The sequence below is a fragment of the Pieris napi genome, chromosome 3 (assembly GCF_905475465.1).
Source record: "Pieris napi chromosome 3, ilPieNapi1.2, whole genome shotgun sequence".
Classification (NCBI taxonomy): domain Eukaryota; kingdom Metazoa; phylum Arthropoda; class Insecta; order Lepidoptera; family Pieridae; genus Pieris; species Pieris napi.
The window spans coordinates 2,554,829-2,577,438 of NC_062236.1; the positions used below are offsets into that span (position 1 = coordinate 2,554,829).

Below are 22,610 nucleotides of genomic sequence, written 5' to 3' on the forward strand. Positions count from 1 at the left end.
AGTAAACACAACGTTTATCCACTTTTTAGGTATCCACGATAGAATATTTTTTCTACTAATTTCCTAAGGGTCGATTCGACCAAACTTCAATTTATTCACGAGTAACTATACCAAGAATAATCTATTCCATGATTTTAATCTCGAGTAAATCCATAGTCGTTTGTCCACGTAATCGATAGTATAATTGCGCTAGGAATAACAATACGCGAATAGCAAGAAAATGGTGAACGAAAATAAAACTCGGCAAATAAATGTTGTTCTACAACGGGACAGTGTAAGAGCATACATCATGTCAACTCGATTTTGCCGTATTATAGTGTGAAAAAGTAGCTTTTAACAGGTGTCAAACGACAACAAAAAGTTTTTATTTCTTGTTTGTTTGAGGCTTTCGTCTAAAAAGGAACTTCTGTTGAGCCTAGTTGAATTTCATTCTAATATTATAGAAAATAAAAAATCTAAAAATAAATAAATAAATAATAAATTGTTTAAACGTTTCATTATACAATGCCAGACTATTAATTTAGTGCGTTGCGTTGACTTGAAATTAAAACACAGAATAAATATTTGTGAAATGACAGAAATCAGCTGATTGGACTGACTGACGCCATTAAATTATTCTAGGAATAGCTGTTATTCCGTGCGAAACGGCGGTATAGTTGCAATTCCCGAATAAGCCCACTATTCTTAGAATTTGTAGTTGGTAAAACGTAAAATTTATTTACTCTCGATTAACTGACGATTTATTCTAAGATTAAGATTTACTCTTGTTTGGTCGAATCGACCCTAAGTACTCAGTCTAAATATCTTTTTCATAATTTTTGTTTTTCAATAATATGTTGTGTGTAATTGAATGGTAAACTCTAAATCTTACTAGAGAGCTTTTTTAAAATAAACTTATTGAAAGCACTGACATGGCATATACACTTTTCAATCTTGCTGCTCACATTTTAGTACCTAGGTATCACTCACTATCTATCATTTACCGATATTAACAATGATTATTTCGAAATCAAAATATTCGCAATTCAATAGATGCAATACCTACTTAGTTATTAATTATCATCTCGCCCGACAGCTTTTAACGCTGTAGTGTTCGAATTCAAGCCAGTGTGAGAATGTATTTAAATAAAAAAAACTCAGAGCATTCAATTTATACCTACCTACTGCTGGGACATCTTCAAGGTCATTTAATTTTATACTCCTATACCAACCCTACCAAAATAGGTAAAAATTTGTGTGCCTCTGTCCGTACTCTTTGTCGGCGAATGCGGCGCTCAGTGTCAAATGCTGTGTTACACTTGTTGCAAACCGCGTCTTTGTCGGTAAATTATCAAATAACTAACCTATTTAATACACCGACCGACCAACAGTTTATTCGCAGAACGTCACATTTCCCCAATCAACTTTGAACCTTAATTCTTTAGCGATAAACTTGAAAATCTGTTGATTGAAAATTTGATAGATTGTAGTAGCTTGATGTGCTGGCGTCTGTACCATAGTATTGGCTGCCGTAGAAACTGTTACTAGACCTACTCGACTCGCTGTTAGTTTTAAATTTTGATAAATAGAAGAATAATATAAACTTTGAAACATAAGTTTCACACCTACATGATGTTTATATAATTTTGTTAACTATAATTTTAAGCACATACCAACCTACGAGTACTAACGTTAGATCTGCACATTAGACATAAACAAGCATAACATATTATTATAGGTAGATACCTACAAGGTATGAACTTTGCTAGAAAGTTATTAGGGAACAGATTTGTGAGTATTAACACGCTACCTACTTAATAAATTGTTGAAATATAATAAGTACTTACCTACCTAATCAATACAATACGTTTCAGGGTGCTTTCAGACGAGCGGCACGTTGCCAATTACAAATACAACTGCAGCCCTTAGTTTAGTGTTATGATTTGTGATACCTACGGTTTTGATACTGGGGAACGTTTCTCAAAATCGGGATTGAAACCAAATACCTACTTAATAACGCCCAAATCTCAGTTTGTCTTAACTGCAAGACGCAAGAGTTTTGCAGGCTTAAGTATTGTCTTGCTCAAGTCTTGCAGGGTTCAGTCTTGGTATTGGTCTTGCTATAATAAGGCGGTCTTGGTATTGGTCTTGGTCTTGCAAAAACGCAAGAACAAGACCAAGACTGCAAGACCAAGACCGATTTTGGGCAACACTAATAAAAATGTGTAGTACTAATAAATTAACAATAATAATAATTAATTGGAAAGCCAGTTAATTTCTGTTATACAGCTTGTCCTTGGACATAGGCCTCCTCTAAGAGCTTCCACTCTTCTCTGTTAGATCGGTAATAATAATAATAATAAGGAAAAATTGTGGCATCTGTGTCTAATACATTTTTTAAAACTCTTAATATCGCGATGAGTCATTAAGATTGTTAGATTAATGATAATTATTAAATCTAAATTCATATTTCTCATTAGACATTTATCCTCCAAGAATCATTAAAAGTAAAGAAAGCATCATAGGACATCATTATTGGTTCATTCATTCCTAATTCATATTTAATGATTCGATGACGTAAAAAGTAAATGAGCTAAGACAAAGTTCCTAGAAACGTGACCACACTCTGACCGGTTCTAGGCGGCCATTCGCCTCTTTCTCTCAACTCTGATTTGTTCTAGCCAACCTCAATTAATATTTTATTAATGATCGCCGAAATAATACAACAAAAAATAGTATAATATTATTATTTAAGTTACTTATTGCAACGTTATAATTTGTCTCTAATAACAATCTCAAGTCTAGTGAATTAATATTAGCTGTAAAAAAAATTGTCGATTCCTGGTTTAACTGAAGTTCGATGTTTAGACAGAATATGGAAATATACGTCTGCGCAGAATTAGTTTTTCGAGTAGCATATTAGCGTGGCGTAGTAAAGATATTGACTATTTAAGATAAACATTTCGTTCATACATTACATATTATGTGTAACTCTAGCGGTTTAGCGCAAGAATAGCTCGCAGATTTTTTCCTACTTACTTGATAATTTGGAAAATTCACACAACATCTTAATAAATTGTAGCCTATGTATTATTGTGATGTATAAGTTGTATTATTGTAAAGTTTCATTAAAATCCATTTATTAGTTTTTACGTGAAAGAGTAACAAACATCCATCCATACTTACAAACTTTCGCATTTATAATATTAGTAGGACTATGTTCTATTAACTACTTATCAATACAAATCATATGTACTAGAATTATTCCAAAAATAAGGATTGTTTTAGTCGGTAAATGTTCTTTTATTTACTGATCTAGTAGTAACATATAAAACACAGTTTTTCACGTCTTAGGTTCTTTCGCTACAAATGCCAAATATATAGTCTAAATTAAGAAAACTCGTAGTTTATACAAAACATTTATTTTCTTACTTTTCCATTAATTTCGTTGACGTTAAAATAAGCCGCGACATGAAAAACACTTAGCAATTACTTTTTGTATGTATTAATTATCTCTCATTACCATGGAATTGTGAAATAACAAGTTTTACGGGTGTCCTTCATATCAGGTATTTCATATAGTTTTTATAGCATTCTTAGCCAGCGATCTTTGTTTTTTAATAACTAAGTGAATACTACTCTACCTGTAAAACAATCATGAAGGGCACTGAAGGTTGACCTATTTATTTGCGTATAAAAGTATCAACGAATGAAATATGAATGACACAGAAATCTCTAAAAGGGTTTATAGAAGCTCCGTAAATCTTTTATTGTTAAATATAAAGTATTTAACTTAACCTAGGCATAATAATAAACAAATACAGATGACTGTAGACCGTAACGGCCTGCAGGACAGGTTAACAAAGCACAGACCGTGCCTGGAACGGTTCTGCGAAAAAAAAAATTAAATTTCTAAAGGCGGCAAACAAAAATAAAAAAAACGGGTCTCGCAAGGAAGAGAGAGAAAAAGTCCCTGGATACAATGGCAGGGGAGTAGAGTACTATTATATATAAAAAAAAAAAATAATAATAATTCAAAACTGATAAATAGAAAAACAAATTTAAAAAGTTTGGTCCCTACTCCCTGTGGCAGTGTATATTTAATTCTGGCAGCATTTCCTCACTGTATTGCGATTGATTCGTTGAGCGAGTAAAGCACCGGGGGTCACCGGTACTATCTGCTATGCGCCAACTTAAATCTTTAATTACCGCCTGTGCACATGAAACCCACGGCCCAAGAGTCTAGTCAAAAGGGAACAAAATCAAAGGAAAGACATACGAGCCATTTATTATTTTTAAATAAAATATTAATTAAACCCTAGGAATATCGTTCTTATCACTGCACAGGTAGATTACAAGATTAATTACATATATCATTTTGTTGAAGCGTGTCTGTCACGCTTGTCAATTGTCAAGTTCGTAAGTAGCTTTTGCCCGCGCGACTTGGTTGCCGTGGTAACGAGCCTTTGAGGTAAAGCCGAGTACGGAACACGTTTAAAGTTAATTAAAGTACCTAATTGCAGACGAAAGAGTATATTTACGCGAGCGGAAGATGTAGAACAAATTTTCCATTCGGTTGTTTCAACAAATTGTTTCAGGGAATGTCTACTTATGAACTCGAAAATGTTATATACCTCTTCTGGGTAAAGATTTCAATCACTCTCTAGAGTGAACCAGTCTAACTAAACATATTCAGGCTTTGGTACAGATAACTTTTGAAATTTCCAATCGTTATCATCAATGGCTACGCAGCCCCTTGTTGACTTTAGCCCTTCTTAAGTATATTTCGCCATCGCAATCTTCGAAGCCCGGTCGACCGGGTTTGCTCTTGCCACCAGGTTGTGAGTTTAGTAAGGAACTTGGTGCCATTCGGTGCCCAACCACTTGAGCCTGTTGCATTTTATGAATTGGGCGATGTTTGTAGCAGCGATTTGCTGTCATTTGTAGGTATGTGATTTCGATGTAGTTCTCTCAGCATCCGTAGCCCTAATATCGCGCGAAACAAACTGAACATTGTTGGGTCGCAATCACTTTTGGGAGAATACATAGAAAGATTTTAACGCTTAGAATGCTTCACATATGAAATAATTTTAAAACAGAAAATGAGAAAAACTGTTCGTGGAGCAACGCGCTCTGCCAAATATCAGATGATAAACTTAATGATATTAAGACTTTGACAATTGACATTCAATACTTCAGCCTTGTTTAAGGTTTTTATATTTTTTATAGTTTATATTTGCGTACCTATTTGTAAATTCAAAAGCATTATTATTGTCGTTTAATATATTTCGCTGCGCTCGTTTTAACAACAAATGCACATCCCGCGCTTCCGTAGGGGAAATGTTCTATCCTTATTTTGATTTAAATCAGTTTCCGTTTATGCCTCAACTTTATTATTTCAGAAATTTTGGTCCAACCTCAAAAAATATTAGCAATAATTTAGTTATATAAAGTATATAACTAAATTATTGAATGCATTAACAGTGACAAAAATTATGTCGGCTTTAATATCTAAAATTAAAATATTATGTAATTTAAAAATCTGGAAACTATAGGTACTAGTTTTAAATGATTTATTTACATTCAACTCCCTTATTCATACTAAATTGATCTAACTGTACTATTTAATGTAAAGTTCTCATCTATCTTTTCTCATCACACTGACACAATTTGATAGAAAGAGACAAAAGAACACAGTTGAAAGAGAGGAGTTAATTTTTTTTTAATAGAACACCGGGGTGATACCGCCGCCGCCCATAGTCACTCTCAATGCCAGAAAGCTCGCGAGTGCGTTGCCGGCCTTTTAATTTTTTTACTGTTTATATTTTATTCATTGTGTGTGCCTCGTTAAATACAGTAAAAATTATCGGAAAGAACAAAAAGCAATTGACTAACTATTCAATTAGTATAACATATCATGTTTACTAGCAAAGCTTATACTTTCTTCCCACGTTAGACGCATCAAATCAACGTTCTTACGAACGAACGCATCGCTGCACTCTATAAAAACGTGTGTAAAATGACCGGAGTCTATAAGAAAGTTATCAGGAATAAATGGTCTGTTTAATATGATTAATTGCAAAGAGGTGAACTTTTTTGCTATATCATGATATTTATTGGCTTGTTTTGATAAATTTCGAGTTATTTTTAATTGAATTAAAAGAGCCGCCGTTCCCGCCACCCAGTGCTTATAGATTCTGGGAAAATGCCGTGAATTATAGAGCCAAGCCACGCCCCTAATTTTTATTTTATTAACAGGCTTTTAGTGGGTAGTTTTATGAGATTGCTATTCTCTATGTTGTCTACAAACAAAGGATGGTAATATATTAAAACAGCTACTACTCGTATCTTGGTATGAACTTCAGTAGCAATGACGGTTTTATTTATATTTAAAAATATGTTATAGGTATTATTACAATCTAAATCGATGAATTTTTTAAAGTGATAGTAATTAAAAATTGATAGAAAATTTAAAAAGTTTGGTCCTTGTGGCAGTGTACCTTCAATGTTGGCAGTATTTCCTCGCTGTACTGCGATACTTATCCCTACAAAAATCAAGTCATAAAAGGGAAATTATAATTTGTGTTTGTAACTCATTTGTGTTTTCATTTAAGAGTACGTAATATATATAAGTATAGTTATTTCTTTTATTGTAACACTAGAAATTAAACAAGGAGCGAGGAACATTAGCGGTCACTAGCAATAAAGTATGGAGCAAAGTCTACATAGTGATTTTGTTAGCTTACTATTTTAGACGTAATAGCAATAACAATAAGATTTATTTTAGCTTGAAATATACACGCTTGATACCGTTACATAGCTGCCGTAAGTCGTTAAACGTCTTACACATACACACGTGGAAGGATTTTATATGATTTATTTTGTAGTGTTTTTAATAAATGTACCGCGATTTAATATTATCGCCGCGTATATATCTTTCATTCAATGGTTACTAAAAGTAAAGTACTAAAATATTGTATGTAAATAATTTACGCTATTATATAAAAGATTTAGACTTATTTTTGAGTATTCTGTGCCTTTTTGTAGAACACCAACAAACGGGCAGGAGGATAAGTATATTTCTTAAATATATCTATAATATCCTGCTCAATCGTGACTTGTAATTCTTGTATTTTTCCTCTTCTTTTGTATTGCATCGCAACTCATAAATCCGCAAGATTAACTTTTTAGGTTTTTGTTTGTTTTATTAATATTTTTTGTATTTTTTTTTATATAATGTTTGGTTAGTCACTTCTAGCACTTTACCCATCATATTTAGTTTTTTTCCTTACTAGGGTTGTTTGGAAGAGATCGCTTGTTAGCAATAAGGCCGCCCGTTGCAGCCCTTATAATTTTTATAATGTTACTAGCTGATCCGGCAAACGTCATTTTGCCATGTATAATAAAAAATAGGGGTAGATCGTAGAGGGGTGAAAATTAGGGGTTGTATGTATCTTATAATGCTGTATCATAAAAAAATTAAAATTAAAAATTTTGTCTAAAAAATAAAAATAAAAATTTAGGGGTGGACTACCCCTAACATTTAGGGGGATGGACAATAGATGTTGACCGATTCTCATAAATAACGGATAAGCACAAAAAATTTCATCAAAATCAGTCAAGCCGTTTCGGAGGAGTATGGCAACGAAAACTGTGACACGAGAATTTTATATATTAGATTTATTTTTGTATAATTGTAAAGAAGTGTCAATAAATAAATAAATGATACCGACACTTAATGCCAGAAGGCTCGCGAGTGCGTTGAAGATACTTAGTTAAGAAAAAGGGATACTTTTTATTTTTACTATTTATAAGATTTTCTATTTGTTGGGAAATAAAGAGTTTGTTACATATCTAGAATAGTGAGGCGTGAGCTTTGTTGCGGTTATATGCGAACGGTGTCGGTAGCGCTGTATCTCGGGTCGGAAGCCGATGACCCCACAGATTTTTACTTAGAATTACATTTACTTTACGTGATTTAAAGTAAAAATATTTACTTGTTGGGTTACTTATAATCGAATTAATTATTGTAATAGTTAAGTACAAAAATACATCTTCATAATAATGGATAAATCGTTTATTTATTACAAAGAAAGTGGTACATTCTTATTGATTAATTATATAAGTAATATATAAAATAAAATAAATGAATCGGTGGCACTACAATCTTTTTAGGTCTTGGCCTAAGATTTCTGTATCTGTTTCATGATCATTTGTCAATCTTAAAAGCCTCCTGTGCCTGACACACGCCGTCGACTGTTTGGATCTAAGGCAATTTTCCTTCACCGTTCGAGCGAATGTTAAATGCGCACATAAGAAAGTCTATTGGTGGCTGCATAGCCGGGGTTCGATTCTACGACCTGAGGCATAAGAGTCGCATGCTAAAGCCACTAGGCCAACACTGCTCTTAAATAGAATTATAAAAATAGGCTTGAAAATGTCATATTAATTAACATAATGTCATAATAATAAGATCAGTAAAGTTATTTATAATTGTTGTCAAAACTTATGTTCTAAACACTCTTCCACGCTGTAAAGCCATTGAAAACAATCGATTTTAAATAAAAGTATTTGTACGTAACGTTCAGACTGTTCGTCTTTTATATTCATTTGTTATTTGTTTGACTACATTTTACAGAATAATATAAAATCTTAATAGTTACATTGGAAAATCGCTGTTTTTATAAATGTAACCATAGCAGTCTTGTTTAGGAACGCGACAAATGCATATAAAAGTAGTTTTTCAACTTACTTTTTATTTAACGTTAGACTATCTAATAGTAATACTGGGTAGTCCATTTATTAGCCGCGGTAGCAAATACCTTAACGTTCTCTCACCATATATGTTGCTTGCTCTCGATGTACAGCCGAACTACCGCTCGGGTCTGTACATGTCATCTCGAAAAGATCTATAACTCTAACTATCCATATGTAGTTTTTTTAGTAACAATTCGGTCTTAGTTGCTATGTTAGTCTTCGTTAGTCAACAAAAACAAATACTCCTATATATCCATGAACAGCATACCAACGTTTTGACATATGGGTGTTCTTTGTAATCAACACATTCAGGATACCATTAGTACTAACACGATGCATTAAGGATGCCACTCTTTTCAGAATGATAGCATTAAACCCGTCAGTTTGGGTCTCGGCAAACAACCTGATGCACTGCAGATCAAATTGATGTATAATAATAAATAATAATAATAATAAATCCTTTATTTGCCATGATAGTGGTACAAAATAAAATAAAAACAACAACAAGAAAAGTCCGCACAATCAGCCACACAATAACAGGCATGCAAATGTCATAATAAGAAGTCATTTATGAGTAATTGTTAAACTTATATTCTAAATACTCGGTTACGCTGTAGAAGCACCTTGACTTTAAAAATCTAATCACCTTCCCCTTGAAAACATTACATGGTAGTGATCTATAATTTTTAGGAAGGTGATTAAATATTCTCACAGCCATGGCGTAACAATTCTTCGAGTATAGCGCGGTGCAACATGCAGGCACCCGCAGCCGTGTTGGATCCCTCGGTATATAAAAGCAAGTTTCTTTGTAAGTTTTAAAGAATTGTGGATGCTTCTTGACAGTCATAACTGCTTCATAGATGAAACAAATGCATCATTTTTAATCTTGCCAATCTCTATTCGTTTTCAAGACTTTTTTTTGTCATATCAAATTTAGTTCATATATCCTGAAGAATATCACATACAGGTTAAAATTCTTATTTAAAGTCGATTAAAAAAACGGAAACGTTGCATTGTGTTTCACGTCTAAAATTACGAAGAACTCGTGAATTGTTTATCCAAATACCTTTTTAGAGCACTCTTGTGGTTTGTTTGTGCTCTGATAAAGACATTGTCTGGTTCATGGAAGAGATAACAAGAGATAAAAGTATTTATTTATTTGACTCTGCCAATTTACATACGGGTTTAGTACGTGGGTAAGTTATTTGAAAGGTGAAAAAGTACTTATTCTAATAGTGTTTGTATAATTATCTTTATTTAAATTATGGTCCGATGCCCTTATAAAAACAAAATCAGCCTGTTCATGCAGATGTTACGCGGTAGAAAAGTACTTTATTAAAAACTTGGCAATTAAAGTAATTCATAAGAATTACTTCCTTAATTCCTTATAAATTAGATATGGTTTTAGTGTATATTGTTTTAATTCTAATGAATATTTTAACATACAGTCAAGTGGCCTTTGATAAACAGTATCTTAATCTTTCGTTCCATTTTTTGTATAGTTAGTCAAGTCAAGTCATATCTTTATACCACGAATATTTTTTATATATATATAATTATATATAATATTTAGTAAATTCTAATATAATTTATTATTAAATGAAATTGTCAGCTTCTTTTGTTATATATATCATTTGGCTTGCAAGAGTCTGGTGGACAAAGTGTCATTGAATTTAAGTTAAAGAACTTTAAGGCTTTACCGGAAAATTGATGCATCTGTTACCCATCCGGTATAATTAACACGCTTCTTTCTGTACGAAAATTTTTTTGAACATATTCTTCCCGTAATCTCATTGAAATGTAGAGATTTTTATTTGATATCAACGATTTCGTTCCTTTTAAATAAAAAATGATTCCGTGGGTATAACGGTAGTTTTAACTGATACTTCTATTAAATATTTAAAGTAAAATTAAAAAAAAAACAATATATTCCTCACTGAATGACTAAGTATCGTAATACAGCGAGGTAAAGCTGCCACTGGGACCAAACTTTTAAAATTTGTTTTAATTATTTTTATTATCACTATTTAAGAAAATTGTAAACACTGTGTACTTGATTGTTATATTTAGGTTTTATTAAAGAATTGCGTTATTTTTATATAATACCTTTCTTTTTCTCCAGAATTATAGGGGATAAAGATTACCCTTGCATCTTTATCCCCTATAGTCAAAAGCTTAAGAATAAAGCCTCTACAATTTGGTACAAAAAAAGATGAATTCGCATTATCAATGTCTGAACATCTGCTTAAACAAGTTGGGAGCCACCTGCCCACCAGACGCCAAAACAATTGTGAATAGGTACGCAGGTGAACGCTATAGATTATTGAGTTTGATGAATAATTTGAATTAATTGCTTAGAAACAACATTTATTCCTTTATTTATTATTTATTTGCTTAATGGTATTCCTACAGCTACTTACGAGTACTATACAATATTCAAAAAAATACTCTATACACAAGAGCCAAAAACGGAATACACATTTAAACATACACAAAGCATAGTTACAGCTATACAAATACAAAAAATACAAAAAAAAACATTATGGGTCAATAATGATCAAGTGTTTACACAGCAACGTTACAAGAACTTGAACGCAAAACGTGGATGAACGTAAATGAAACGATGAAAAAATACCTACCTGTCGAACGTGGTATTCAGTGGTACTATACCATATAGTAAACCCCCATATAACGCGTTTTCGTCCCCCATATAACGCGGAGATTTCTCAAGTTATATTTCTGTAGTGTGAAATTTATAATGATTTATCGAGTCCATAATTAGTTTGGCGTCGCTTTGCACCTGATTCAATTATGATATAATAAAACCTACTTATAAAGCATATCTATTGCGACATATATAATGTAATTTTGAATAATAAAAAGCCAATTCACGTAGGTATTATATTCAAAAGGTCAAAAATCCAGTTTTTAAATGCACGCTTTGTAAATTTATTTGATTTTGTGCAGTTTGATATTTAAATTATATTTATCAAATGCAAATTAACTTGTTCTAAATTATAATGATCTATCTGCGTAGGCGCAGGAAATTGTTGCAATATTTCTTTATTTATCATCCAACAGAATGCGTATTGCTTCATTATATGCTTTAATGTGGATCAAATTTATTCTATTGGATTTAACAAATAAAGCCGTCTTTTGTTATTGATGTTCCTTGAAAGACGGACATGAGTATATTAAAAATAATAGCGATCAGCGGAGAAGTGGGGCTAAAGAAAAACATTAAAAATTGGCCTGTTTGTTGTATTTAAGCTGTAGTTATAATCATATTATTTTTAATTTCGAAATATGTGTACGTAGTGACATCTAGTAATAGTATTTTAAATTAAAATTAGATTTCCTTATGGTCTTTGGAATAATTTGGATCTTTATTTTGCACATGTAACAATATTGTCCGCGTTTAAAAAACTAATCTAGTCTCAATCTTCAATACCATTCAAACACTGTTAATAAGCAATCTCTTCCAGAATGTTTTTTTAATCAAAGTACATATAAATATCAAGTCTCTTACGCCTAAAGATGCGTATTTAGTGAATTTCCAAAATATCCCAATCGATATCCTCTTTCGTGTTCTTAAGGTCAATAGTTTCCTTGTAATTTTCCAGTGTTAAAACTAGTGTTATTTAAAGTATAATTTATACATACCACAGCAGCAGTTTTTTGCGTCGTCATATGTCGCTGCACCTGACGCGAAACGAGCCAATGTCTCATGTTCTGTAACAGAACCTTACCGATATGCAGAAATTAATATCTTATGATACACTGGAAATCTAGAGACATTGATTTGATTTTATAGATTTTAATATTTACAATATTATTAACCTACATATAATTAAAAATAAATTAAATATTGATAAATAGAAAATTATATAAAATTTAAAAAGTTTCCCTGTGGCAGTGTACCTTTAATGCTGGAAGCATTTCCTCGCTATATTGCTATCAGATTAGAATTTGAGTTGAACTAAACATTTAGGAAAGTACGCACGCTATGCAGCGAGCGTTAGCTCTCGAAAATATCCAAATACTTCACCATCAGTACATATATAGAGAAGTGTTGGCCTAGTGGCTTCAGCGTGTGACTCTCATACCTGAGGTCGTAGGTTCGATCCCCGGCTGTGCACCAATGGACTTGCTTTCTATGTGCGCATTTAACATTTGCTCGAACGGTGAAGGAAAACATCGTGAGGAAACCAACATGTCCTAGGCCCGTAAAGTCGACGGCGTGTATCAGGCACTGGAGGCTGATCACCTACTTGCCTATTAGATTTAAAAATGATCATGCAACAGATTCAGAAAGCTGAGGCCAATACTTAAAGAAGTTGTAGCGCCACTGATCTTTTACCATCAGGATCTTTTCTTACAGCGAAAATAATTGTATCTACAATATTAATTCATAGAAATGCTTGTTATATGATTGCCTCTATAAACTAAATTTATTAAAAACCTTATTGCGTAATACTACAGTAGAACCTCTATAAGTCGAACATCAAGGGAGACGCCAAAAAATTCGAGTTATAGAGTTTTCAACTTATGGAGGATTTCGACTTAGGCGGATTTTGATTCGACATAAAGAGTTTGAGGACACAAAGCAAGCCAACACGTTTAAATGGTTTTCTAAGAAACAATAGTGTACTCACATTGTCGGCAAGTTCTTAAAGTCGGTAACTTATTTTTGTTCGAACAATAGAGATAATAAATTCCAAATGATCAAGTTGTAAAATAAAACGTTCCTATGTTCGAGATACAGAGGTCAAATTTAATTTTTCGAGTTATAGAGTGAAAATATGTACCAAAATGGCTTGGAGGGACTCGGTGATTATTTCGATTAACAGAGGGTCAAGATTTCAAGTAATGGAGGTTTTGGTATTTTAAGGGAAGGGAACAAAACATTTTTTCGAGATTTGGAGGTTTTTGACTTATCGAGGTTCGACTTAACGAGGTTCTACTGTATTTACTTTTATACATAAGAATTGGTCATATATAATTACTCCTTTCTACTAAGCTTTAACTTAGGATAGATGCATAACAAAGTGTATACAGCGAAACCTATTATTTCAGTTAAACTTTCCTTCCCACTGTTATTCTTAAATACCCTTTCTTAGAAACCGCTTTGCGTTTCCATTAATTCACATGTTCCATTTATTGCGCGTGAGTTTGTTCTAATACGTGAGATTATCGATTTCTTTAGCATATTATTAATGAAATAGAAAATAGGTTTTAATTTTATTAAGCGTATTATTGTATGCGTATCGGCATTAAGGACTTATGTTAGAGATTTTTTAAGTAGTGCCACAGCGACAGTTTTATGTAGCATTCATATTTTTAGTGCACTCGGCCGTGTTGGTCTCTTGGATCTGCATTCAATTGTTACTGTAGATTTTTTATAATCAATTTTCAAATATTTTAGTATCTTTAAAGTATCTACAATTTTCATTACTATCTATATCTCGCAGGATACTATTGATTTTCTATTTAGAAGTGAAACAAACACAGAGCTCCTTATCGAGTCAAGCCCAGATTGTCAATGTGGGCGTTAATAATAATTTTATGTATCAACGATCATTTATTGCTTTTATATGTATTTAATTAATTACATAATAATGTTACATTATATGATTTATTAATAGACTCAAAATCTTATATAGTTATTTCCTACTTCGGAGTAAAGTATCTTTCTTAGTGCTAAACGTAGATGGATGATCTATTTGTGGAGAAACAATAATTGTTATAAATAAAACGCATTTGACCTTCTTGCCTTCTTGCGTGTTTTTCCCACGAGAATGTAAGTGCATGCTCCTATTTCACCATGCCTACACTGCTGATAGAGGACAAATCTTTGTTTTTAATTTTTTATTATTATTAATTAATTACTTAAGATGTCACGTGGAACATGGTGTAATGGTTGTAGCTCCATACAAACATTGTGTAAAACAAAAAACTTGGCGATTAAAAAGAGTGGCGGAGAGTTTATTGCCAGTTCTTCTCTTCCGTCCCTTGATTTGAGAACTTAAGATAGAAGCATTTAATATGTATTTCTTTATTGACGTTCATAAGTGTACATTGTGTTACCTAAATGAATAAATGATTTTGACTTTGACTTTGAATACTAGACCTAAATATATCTGCTCGATATCCCATTACGGGACTTCAAACATGGCGATTGAAAATAATATATTCTTAAGAAAAACGACATATTCTTACAGTATACGATGTTTTTATACAAACAACATATTAATTCTTGACCTAATTAATCTAACGGAACACGTTACTAATTAGTGGAAATACATGGTGTTTTATTCTTTGCAGGTGCTCTGGCATCTGGACATCTTCCGGCGGAGCTTTCGCGAGTTGACCGGCCACGCTTGCCTCGGACCATCCTGTATTTTTTGCGCTCTCAAGGTGAGTTTTATATGCATTTTATTCATGACACAAAAAGATATGGCTTTGTTTATGAAGCTAATATGAGAGGTATATAATATATTATATAGAGTCATTATGTATAACTCAGATGTCGTAAATGACATGCAATTGCTCTTTTAGCGGACTATTCGTTGCTATGATATCTAAATATTAGCGGATTGGTTTTCGAGAAATTTTTGACAAGTCTTTAGGAGGCAAATAAACAAAAGAAGGTGTAAGATTAAACAATTAAAAATCAACGTAGGATCGTTATTATTTAGGCTTTTATTTATTATTTTAGATTTAGGGATCAGATAAAAAACAAATAGATGTATTTGAGAACTGTGCATTACGTGTAGACGTGACACCCACACACAAAGTATCCTATTATTTCAATAACCAAAAAACTGGTCTCATAGCATTTAAAGCAAACGTGACCTTTTGAACAATACCCAGTTCATTGGTTGGCCCACGACCTCAATCTTGAGCGGCAACTTTCGACACACGTAAAACGATGACGTTGCAAAAAGGTTTTTAAAGTATCTAGATCTAGAACAATGTATTGTTATTTAAATATGCTAAATTAATCAATTATTTTTTATTTATAAAATTGCATTAATTTTTTATAACTGAGCGTTCTCTTAAAATAGCTTCTCTATTACGCGATTCGCACCAAGATTCGCGGTCATTGCAAGACTGGTTTGAATTATGTCGTGATTCAAGCTATAGTATAAGGCTGTCTTTCGCTTTGAAGGTTTTATGGTCCTTTGTTCTATAGCCTTCAGATAAAGGAAAGCTCATCGAAAAGAAAATTATTTCATACTTGGAAAATAAACCAAAGGTTTTGCTTTTGTAAAAAAAAGATTTTAAATTATACTATTTATAGTAAAATCAATTCTTATGTTTTCATAATATGTCAATATAGTGATTGGTTGCTCCTCATCATATGTATGATTCATGTCTATATTTATGTTATATAGGTTCATTAATACCCTTCCAATCTCCCTTCAACCGAGTCCCAATACCCTCACAGCTTTAAGAGCGTAGCAATTCCTAAACGGACGGCAATGCACTTGCAAGCCTTCTCAAAAAAAGCCTAGATTAGCATACTCAAATAAATTCCAACAATAACTCATACTAAGTGACGACCTCCTTTTTTTAAATCGACTTTAAAATACTCCTTATTTTAACGTCGTCGTAACGTAGAGGTAAACATAGTTCCCTTTACAAATTACGAACAGCCCTGCGATTCTGTAACTCACTTCACACACCCTCAGCGCTGATTTTTGCTGTCAAATCGTTCGTTTCGGTGTCATGTTACAATTTGGTATTCTGTTAAACAATAACCGCGACAAAAGCGCCGCTCAAATGAGATTGTTAACATTTGGAACTAAAATTTGGCACTGCTACACTTACGCTCCAAAATTGTTGGTATTTGGTATTCTGATACATACCATTTGACATCTCATCTCACTTAAATGTACATTTTGTACGACAATTGACAAATTAAAAGTTGCTCTTCCCTCGCTGAAATCGTCATTTACCAGTGAGTTAGCCATTTTTAGCGAAGTTAAAACTTGTTTTATGTGAAAATATTCTAACATAGGACAATCTATATGTATCTTGGGGTAAGTTAATAAAATAATATTTATCAATACAGCATTATTTTACGAAAAAAAATATATATATAAACATTAAGCTTCGTGAAATTGAACTTTGTTATTGTTACAGAAGGCCCGTTTCCACTTTTAAAGTTTAAACCTCTATTTCAAGAAATAAATGATGTAATCCATTAAAAAATACTTAATATAATATCTATAGATGGCGAAGAAAATGTAGGCACGAAACGACCAATTGGTTTCTCGGCGTTGGTTATTATCGCTTTCTTCCAATACTCAAGAAATTATATGGTATTGACGAAACCTAGAACATATGCTGCTGAGATGAACGAAGAGTCTAGTAAATACTAAATAGATGATCTAAGGTAAACATTTTGATTACTTTAGCATTAAAAATATAATTTTTATCCAAGAACCAATTTTTCGATGCAGTCTTGATCATGTCTTGTCTCCAGCAGAGATAAGTCGAACAAAAAACGATAAATAAGATAGGTAAATATTGTAATATATTTGTATTTTTCTACTATACTAAAATTATAAATCTAATAATTTCAGAGATCCCCAAATGTTCAAAATTCCTGATAGAAAAATACATTCTGCCTTTGAAGAAGAAGAATATTACATGTGTATCATACAACAAGGCCCCTGGATATAAAAAGACACAATAGTGCAGACATTTTCAAATTATTGAATTTCGACTATCCTTCAATTTATAATAAATGATAACACAGTACAATTTCGGTTCCTATATTTTTATAAAATATATTGATATAACATTAAGGTTTTGGATAAAAACATTATTCTGCTTTACACAAGTATGAAATACCATCATTACATACATGATGGTTTAAGTACTTATTAAGCTTTTTTAAATTTATCGTTCATAACTATTACTTTTTACAAACTAATTAGAAAATATATTAAAATAAATATATTTATCTACAAAATAAAGTAGATGTTATTGATTAGCTCTATGTGAGGCTGTGTTTTAATTAGTTTTTATTATACTTAAGTTTGTTTTACTGAAAGTTATTTTGTAGTGTGTTAAAAGTTTACTATAATCATTAAATTAAATGTTTAAAGTTATTATATTGTTCTTTTATTCACCTATAAAGTAACATGGCTTATATATTTTTCATTTCGGCTTAGCTATGTATTTAACTCGGTTACTACGTTTTCTATAGGCAGTCATTAAATAAGTGGTAGATTTAATTAATCATTTTATTAATATAATATTATTAGATACAAAAAAATTATTATGAAGTACACAATTATCTTAAACACGGTAATACAATTTTTCATATAAAAATCATAGTTGTCCAAACTGCATTCAAAATAGATTAGTGGTCTCGGTTTAATATCTCTTCTTAACATTTCAATAATTGGTCATTTTCTTCCTCATTCTTGACAACTACCACTGATGGCTGTAATACAATGATTATCTGTTAAAATTGTAAATAGGGAAATGTGGTAGGTCACAGTACTGACACAATAATATTGCATAGCAATTTAATTATTGTAAAGTTAAGGTAAATAATAAAAAAACTTGCATAAAACACACAAAAACTTATATATGGGATATCTTTGTATTTCTAAGTAAAGTATCTTAAAAACATGTTTGATAATATTATAACTAAGCCAAATATTATTAAAAGTTTTATGGTAACAAGGCTTAGTAATTTCGCACAGTATTTGATTCAGTACTATGAATAAAAAAAATCTTGAGCAAACCTATATTTAGACTCAAAAATCCAAATCCAAGTATGTACTTTAAAAACAATTATTTATTAATGAAACAAATCCAAGACCCATAAAGGGTATGTTTAGTTTTAAAGTGTAGTCAGCAGCAATAACTATCTTTTGATTGCTTCATTAAATAAGTTATGGCAATGTTGTTTCCAACATTTAAAATTAACGTTGATCACTTGAAATGGTATGAATTTGAGCAATTGAAAGCTTATATATTTGATCCAACATACCTAACATGATTATTTATACTTGTATTCTGAAATCTGAACAATTAAATTAAATTCAACTTGATCAGTTAAAATTAATACTTCTTATATTTCATGAATGGAATTTGAAGTTAGGAAACCTAAAAATATTTTTTTATTTGACATTTTTAACCAACAATTTCATTATTCTTTACAATGTCGCTTCGATTTAACCTATTACATTTGACTTCAAATTTGCCATCAAACAAACAAACTTTGTTAACTGTTTTACTAGTCACTACTTATTCCTATTTATTTACTATGATAGTTATTATATTTCTAAAATAGTTTTAATAGAATTCAGTTTTTATGAGTGTTAGTAAAAACATAGGTAATATTGTTGTTGTGTGTTTGACCTCTGAATCACTTAAAAAGGTTGCAATAGTAGTTTCATGGCATCTAAAAAGTACCAACACTTGCACTTACACAAATGAATAAATATATAAACACTAATTTTTCTTCTTTATAGATAGGTACCCTTTTATTTTATAATTACTCAACAAAATATTATATGAAAACATTGGTATTAACCTTGGTTACCTTTAGTAACATTTTGAAAATTTAAAACACCTATCCATCCTGTTTACTTTGAATCCGTAGCCCATTTGCTGAGAGAATCACTTTTAGCGTGACATCATCTTTTATCTTTTTGTTAAGATAATATTCTTAAATTTTTTACAATATATCCAGATGTTAGGTATCCCTTGTTTCGTGCTGAAACATAATTAATATTTTTAAGTTTCTGTCGGTTTATCTTTTTTTTTAATTCAAACGTCGACCATTTTGTTTTATTAAAAATATTTTGTTTATGTATGATGAAAATTTTGACAATTAACTCTTTTTATAAAATAATAGTTATTCCGTGAGTCCACTACGCAGTAACAGCGCTCCCTTCGTCACTGACGTAATTTTTGGAATCTCATGGTATTCTGTTAATAAATTTTACATTACGTCTTAATAAGTGGAGGGAGGTAACCTAGTGAGTTGTTGTCTATTAATATCGTGACAATTGACTCATTTTATTTTATAAAAAGAGTTAATTGTCAAAATTTTCATCATACATAAACAAAATATTTTTAATAAAACAAAAAGGTCGACGTTTGAATTAAAAAAAATATTAAAAAAAAAGATAAACCGTGAAAATATCTCAAAAATGATTTATCTGATGGAAAATAATAGAATAGCGAGGAAAATTATTAAAACCCATCTGGCAATGGGGCCGCTTAAAGGTAAGTAGTGAGTTTATTTATTAGTCAATCGTAAGTTACGTATTTTGTTTATAACTTCCAATTAAGAGTTTATATTTCGTATTTACCCGACAACTGACCAGCCGTGGTGTATATGAGCGACAGAAACTTAAAAATATTAATTATGTTTCAGCACGAAACAAGGGATACCTAACATCTGGATATATTGTAAAAAAATTAAGAATATTATCTTAACAAAAAGATAAAAGATGATGTCACGCTAAAAGTGATTCTCTCAGCAAATGGGCTACGGATTCAAAGTAAACAGGATGGATAGGTGTTTTAAATTTTCAAAATGTTACTAAAGGTAACCAAGGTTAATACCAATGTTTTCATATAATATTTTGTTGAGTAATTATAAAATAAAAGGGTACCTATCTATAAAGAAGAAAAATTAGTGTTTATATATTTATTCATTTGTGTAAGTGCAAGTGTTGGTACTTTTTAGATGCCATGAAACTACTATTGCAACCTTTTTAAGTGATTCAGAGGTCAAACACACAACAACAATATTACCTATGTTTTTACTAACACTCATAAAAACTGAATTCTATTAAAACTATTTTAGAAATATAATAACTATCATAGTAAATAAATAGGAATAAGTAGTGACTAGTAAAACAGTTAACAAAGTTTGTTTGTTTGATGGCAAATTTGAAGTCAAATGTAATAGGTTAAATCGAAGCGACATTGTAAAGAATAATGAAATTGTTGGTTAAAAATGTCAAATAAAAAAATATTTTTAGGTTTCCTAACTTCAAATTCCATTCATGAAATATAAGAAGTATTAATTTTAACTGATCAAGTTGAATTTAATTTAATTGTTCAGATTTCAGAATACAAGTATAAATAATCATGTTAGGTATGTTGGATCAAATATATAAGCTTTCAATTGCTCAAATTCATACCATTTCAAGTGATCAACGTTAATTTTAAATGTTGGAAACAACATTGCCATAACTTATTTAATGAAGCAATCAAAAGATAGTTATTGCTGCTGACTACACTTTAAAACTAAACATACCCTTTATGGGTCTTGGATTTGTTTTATTAATAAATAATTGTTTTTAAAGTACATACTTGGATTTGGATTTTTGAGTCTAAATATAGGTTTGCTCAAGATTTTTTTTATTCATAGTACTGAATCAAATACTGTGCGAAATTACTAAGCCTTGTTACCATAAAACTTTTAATAATATTTGGCTTAGTTATAATATTATCAAACATGTTTTTAAGATACTTTACTTAGAAATACAAAGATATCCCATATATAAGTTTTTGTGTGTTTTATGCAAGTTTTTTTATTATTTACCTTAACTTTACAATAATTAAATTGCTATGCAATATTATTGTGTCAGTACAGTGACCTACCACATTTCCCTATTTACAATTTTAACAGATAATCATTGTATTACAGCCATCAGTGGTAGTTGTCAAGAATGAGGAAGAAAATGACCAATTATTGAAATGTTAAGAAGAGATATTAAACCGAGACCACTAATCTATTTTGAATGCAGTTTGGACAACTATGATTTTTATATGAAAAATTGTATTACCGTGTTTAAGATAATTGTGTACTTCATAATAATTTTTTTGTATCTAATAATATTATATTAATAAAATGATTAATTAAATCTACCACTTATTTAATGACTGCCTATAGAAAACGTAGTAACCGAGTTAAATACATAGCTAAGCCGAAATGAAAAATATATAAGCCATGTTACTTTATAGGTGAATAAAAGAACAATATAATAACTTTAAACATTTAATTTAATGATTATAGTAAACTTTTAACACACTACAAAATAACTTTCAGTAAAACAAACTTAAGTATAATAAAAACTAATTAAAACACAGCCTCACATCAAGGGCGGATCCAGCTTTTGTGCCAGGGGGGGGTCACATAGTCATGGTCAAGTAAAGAACTTATAATTTAATTTTGATAACAATAGATACAAGTAAAAAGTAGGTATTTTATTAATGTACGTAAGTATTGCACTTAAAAATATTTATTCTTTATTGTACCTACACTTGAAAAACTTAACACATAATATTGTGTACATACAGGTTGGTCCAACTAGTGACGTCAATATTTTTTTTTTAGATTCCTCACATGCCCCCAGGGGGCATACGAAAATACCCCATGTATGTTCCGCGATTTTTTGTAGTTTTCGAGTTATAATTTTTTTTGTGTTTTTTGAATTGTTTTCTGCCAGCGAGGTTTCAAAAATTCCTATCTTTTTTTGTTGTAGGTATTTTGCATCTTTTTTTCTATGAAATTATTGTCTTAAATGTTGTTTAAATAAAAAAAATATCAGCTTCCTAAAATGAGTTAAAGCTACTCAAAAAAGGTTTTAAAGTTAGAAGTTTAGTTTTAAGCTGGATTTGCCCAAACATTCGACTTCAATTTAAAAATACAAAAAGAAGTTTCCATAGCTTCTGGCTAAGTTTAAAAACTCCACAGGGTTCTAAGCTACCAAAATTATAGAAAAAAATGGTACTTAATTGGTCTTTTTTGTTGTAATCGGTGGTTTTTTTTTGGTGGATAGGCTATAAATCATTGAAGCATTAAAAATGTTTTTTTTTTCGACTTT

The 22,610-nt window shown here is 31.0% G+C and overlaps 1 protein-coding gene and 3 long non-coding RNA genes across 6 annotated transcripts in view; 3 read left to right on the forward strand and 1 right to left on the reverse strand.

Moving 5' to 3' along the window:
• Window positions 1-22,610, forward strand: part of LOC125063340 — a 78,486-nt gene that overhangs the window by 23,598 nt on the left and 32,278 nt on the right. For both annotated transcript variants that reach the window (XM_047669744.1, XM_047669748.1), the window contains exon 2: window positions 15,061-15,153. In XM_047669744.1, the coding sequence (XP_047525700.1) occupies window positions 15,061-15,153 (93 nt within the window). The remainder of the gene's footprint in view (window positions 1-15,060; window positions 15,154-22,610) is intronic.
• Window positions 16,740-17,371, forward strand: LOC125063368. The gene is made up of 3 exons (XR_007119508.1): window positions 16,740-16,781; window positions 16,885-17,137; window positions 17,328-17,371. It is a non-coding gene; the product is annotated as an uncharacterized LOC125063368 (long non-coding RNA).
• On the reverse strand, window positions 18,167-19,527 carry LOC125063365. Its single transcript, XR_007119505.1, has 2 exons — window positions 19,298-19,527; window positions 18,167-18,196 (listed from the first exon to the last, which is right to left on the reverse strand). It is a non-coding gene; the product is annotated as an uncharacterized LOC125063365 (long non-coding RNA).
• On the forward strand, window positions 19,599-21,460 carry LOC125063364. 2 transcript variants are annotated; one of them, XR_007119503.1, is made up of 2 exons: window positions 19,599-20,329; window positions 21,431-21,460. It is a non-coding gene; the product is annotated as an uncharacterized LOC125063364 (long non-coding RNA). The 2 variants fall into 2 exon arrangements; XR_007119504.1 differs by having other exon boundaries at window positions 19,599-20,320.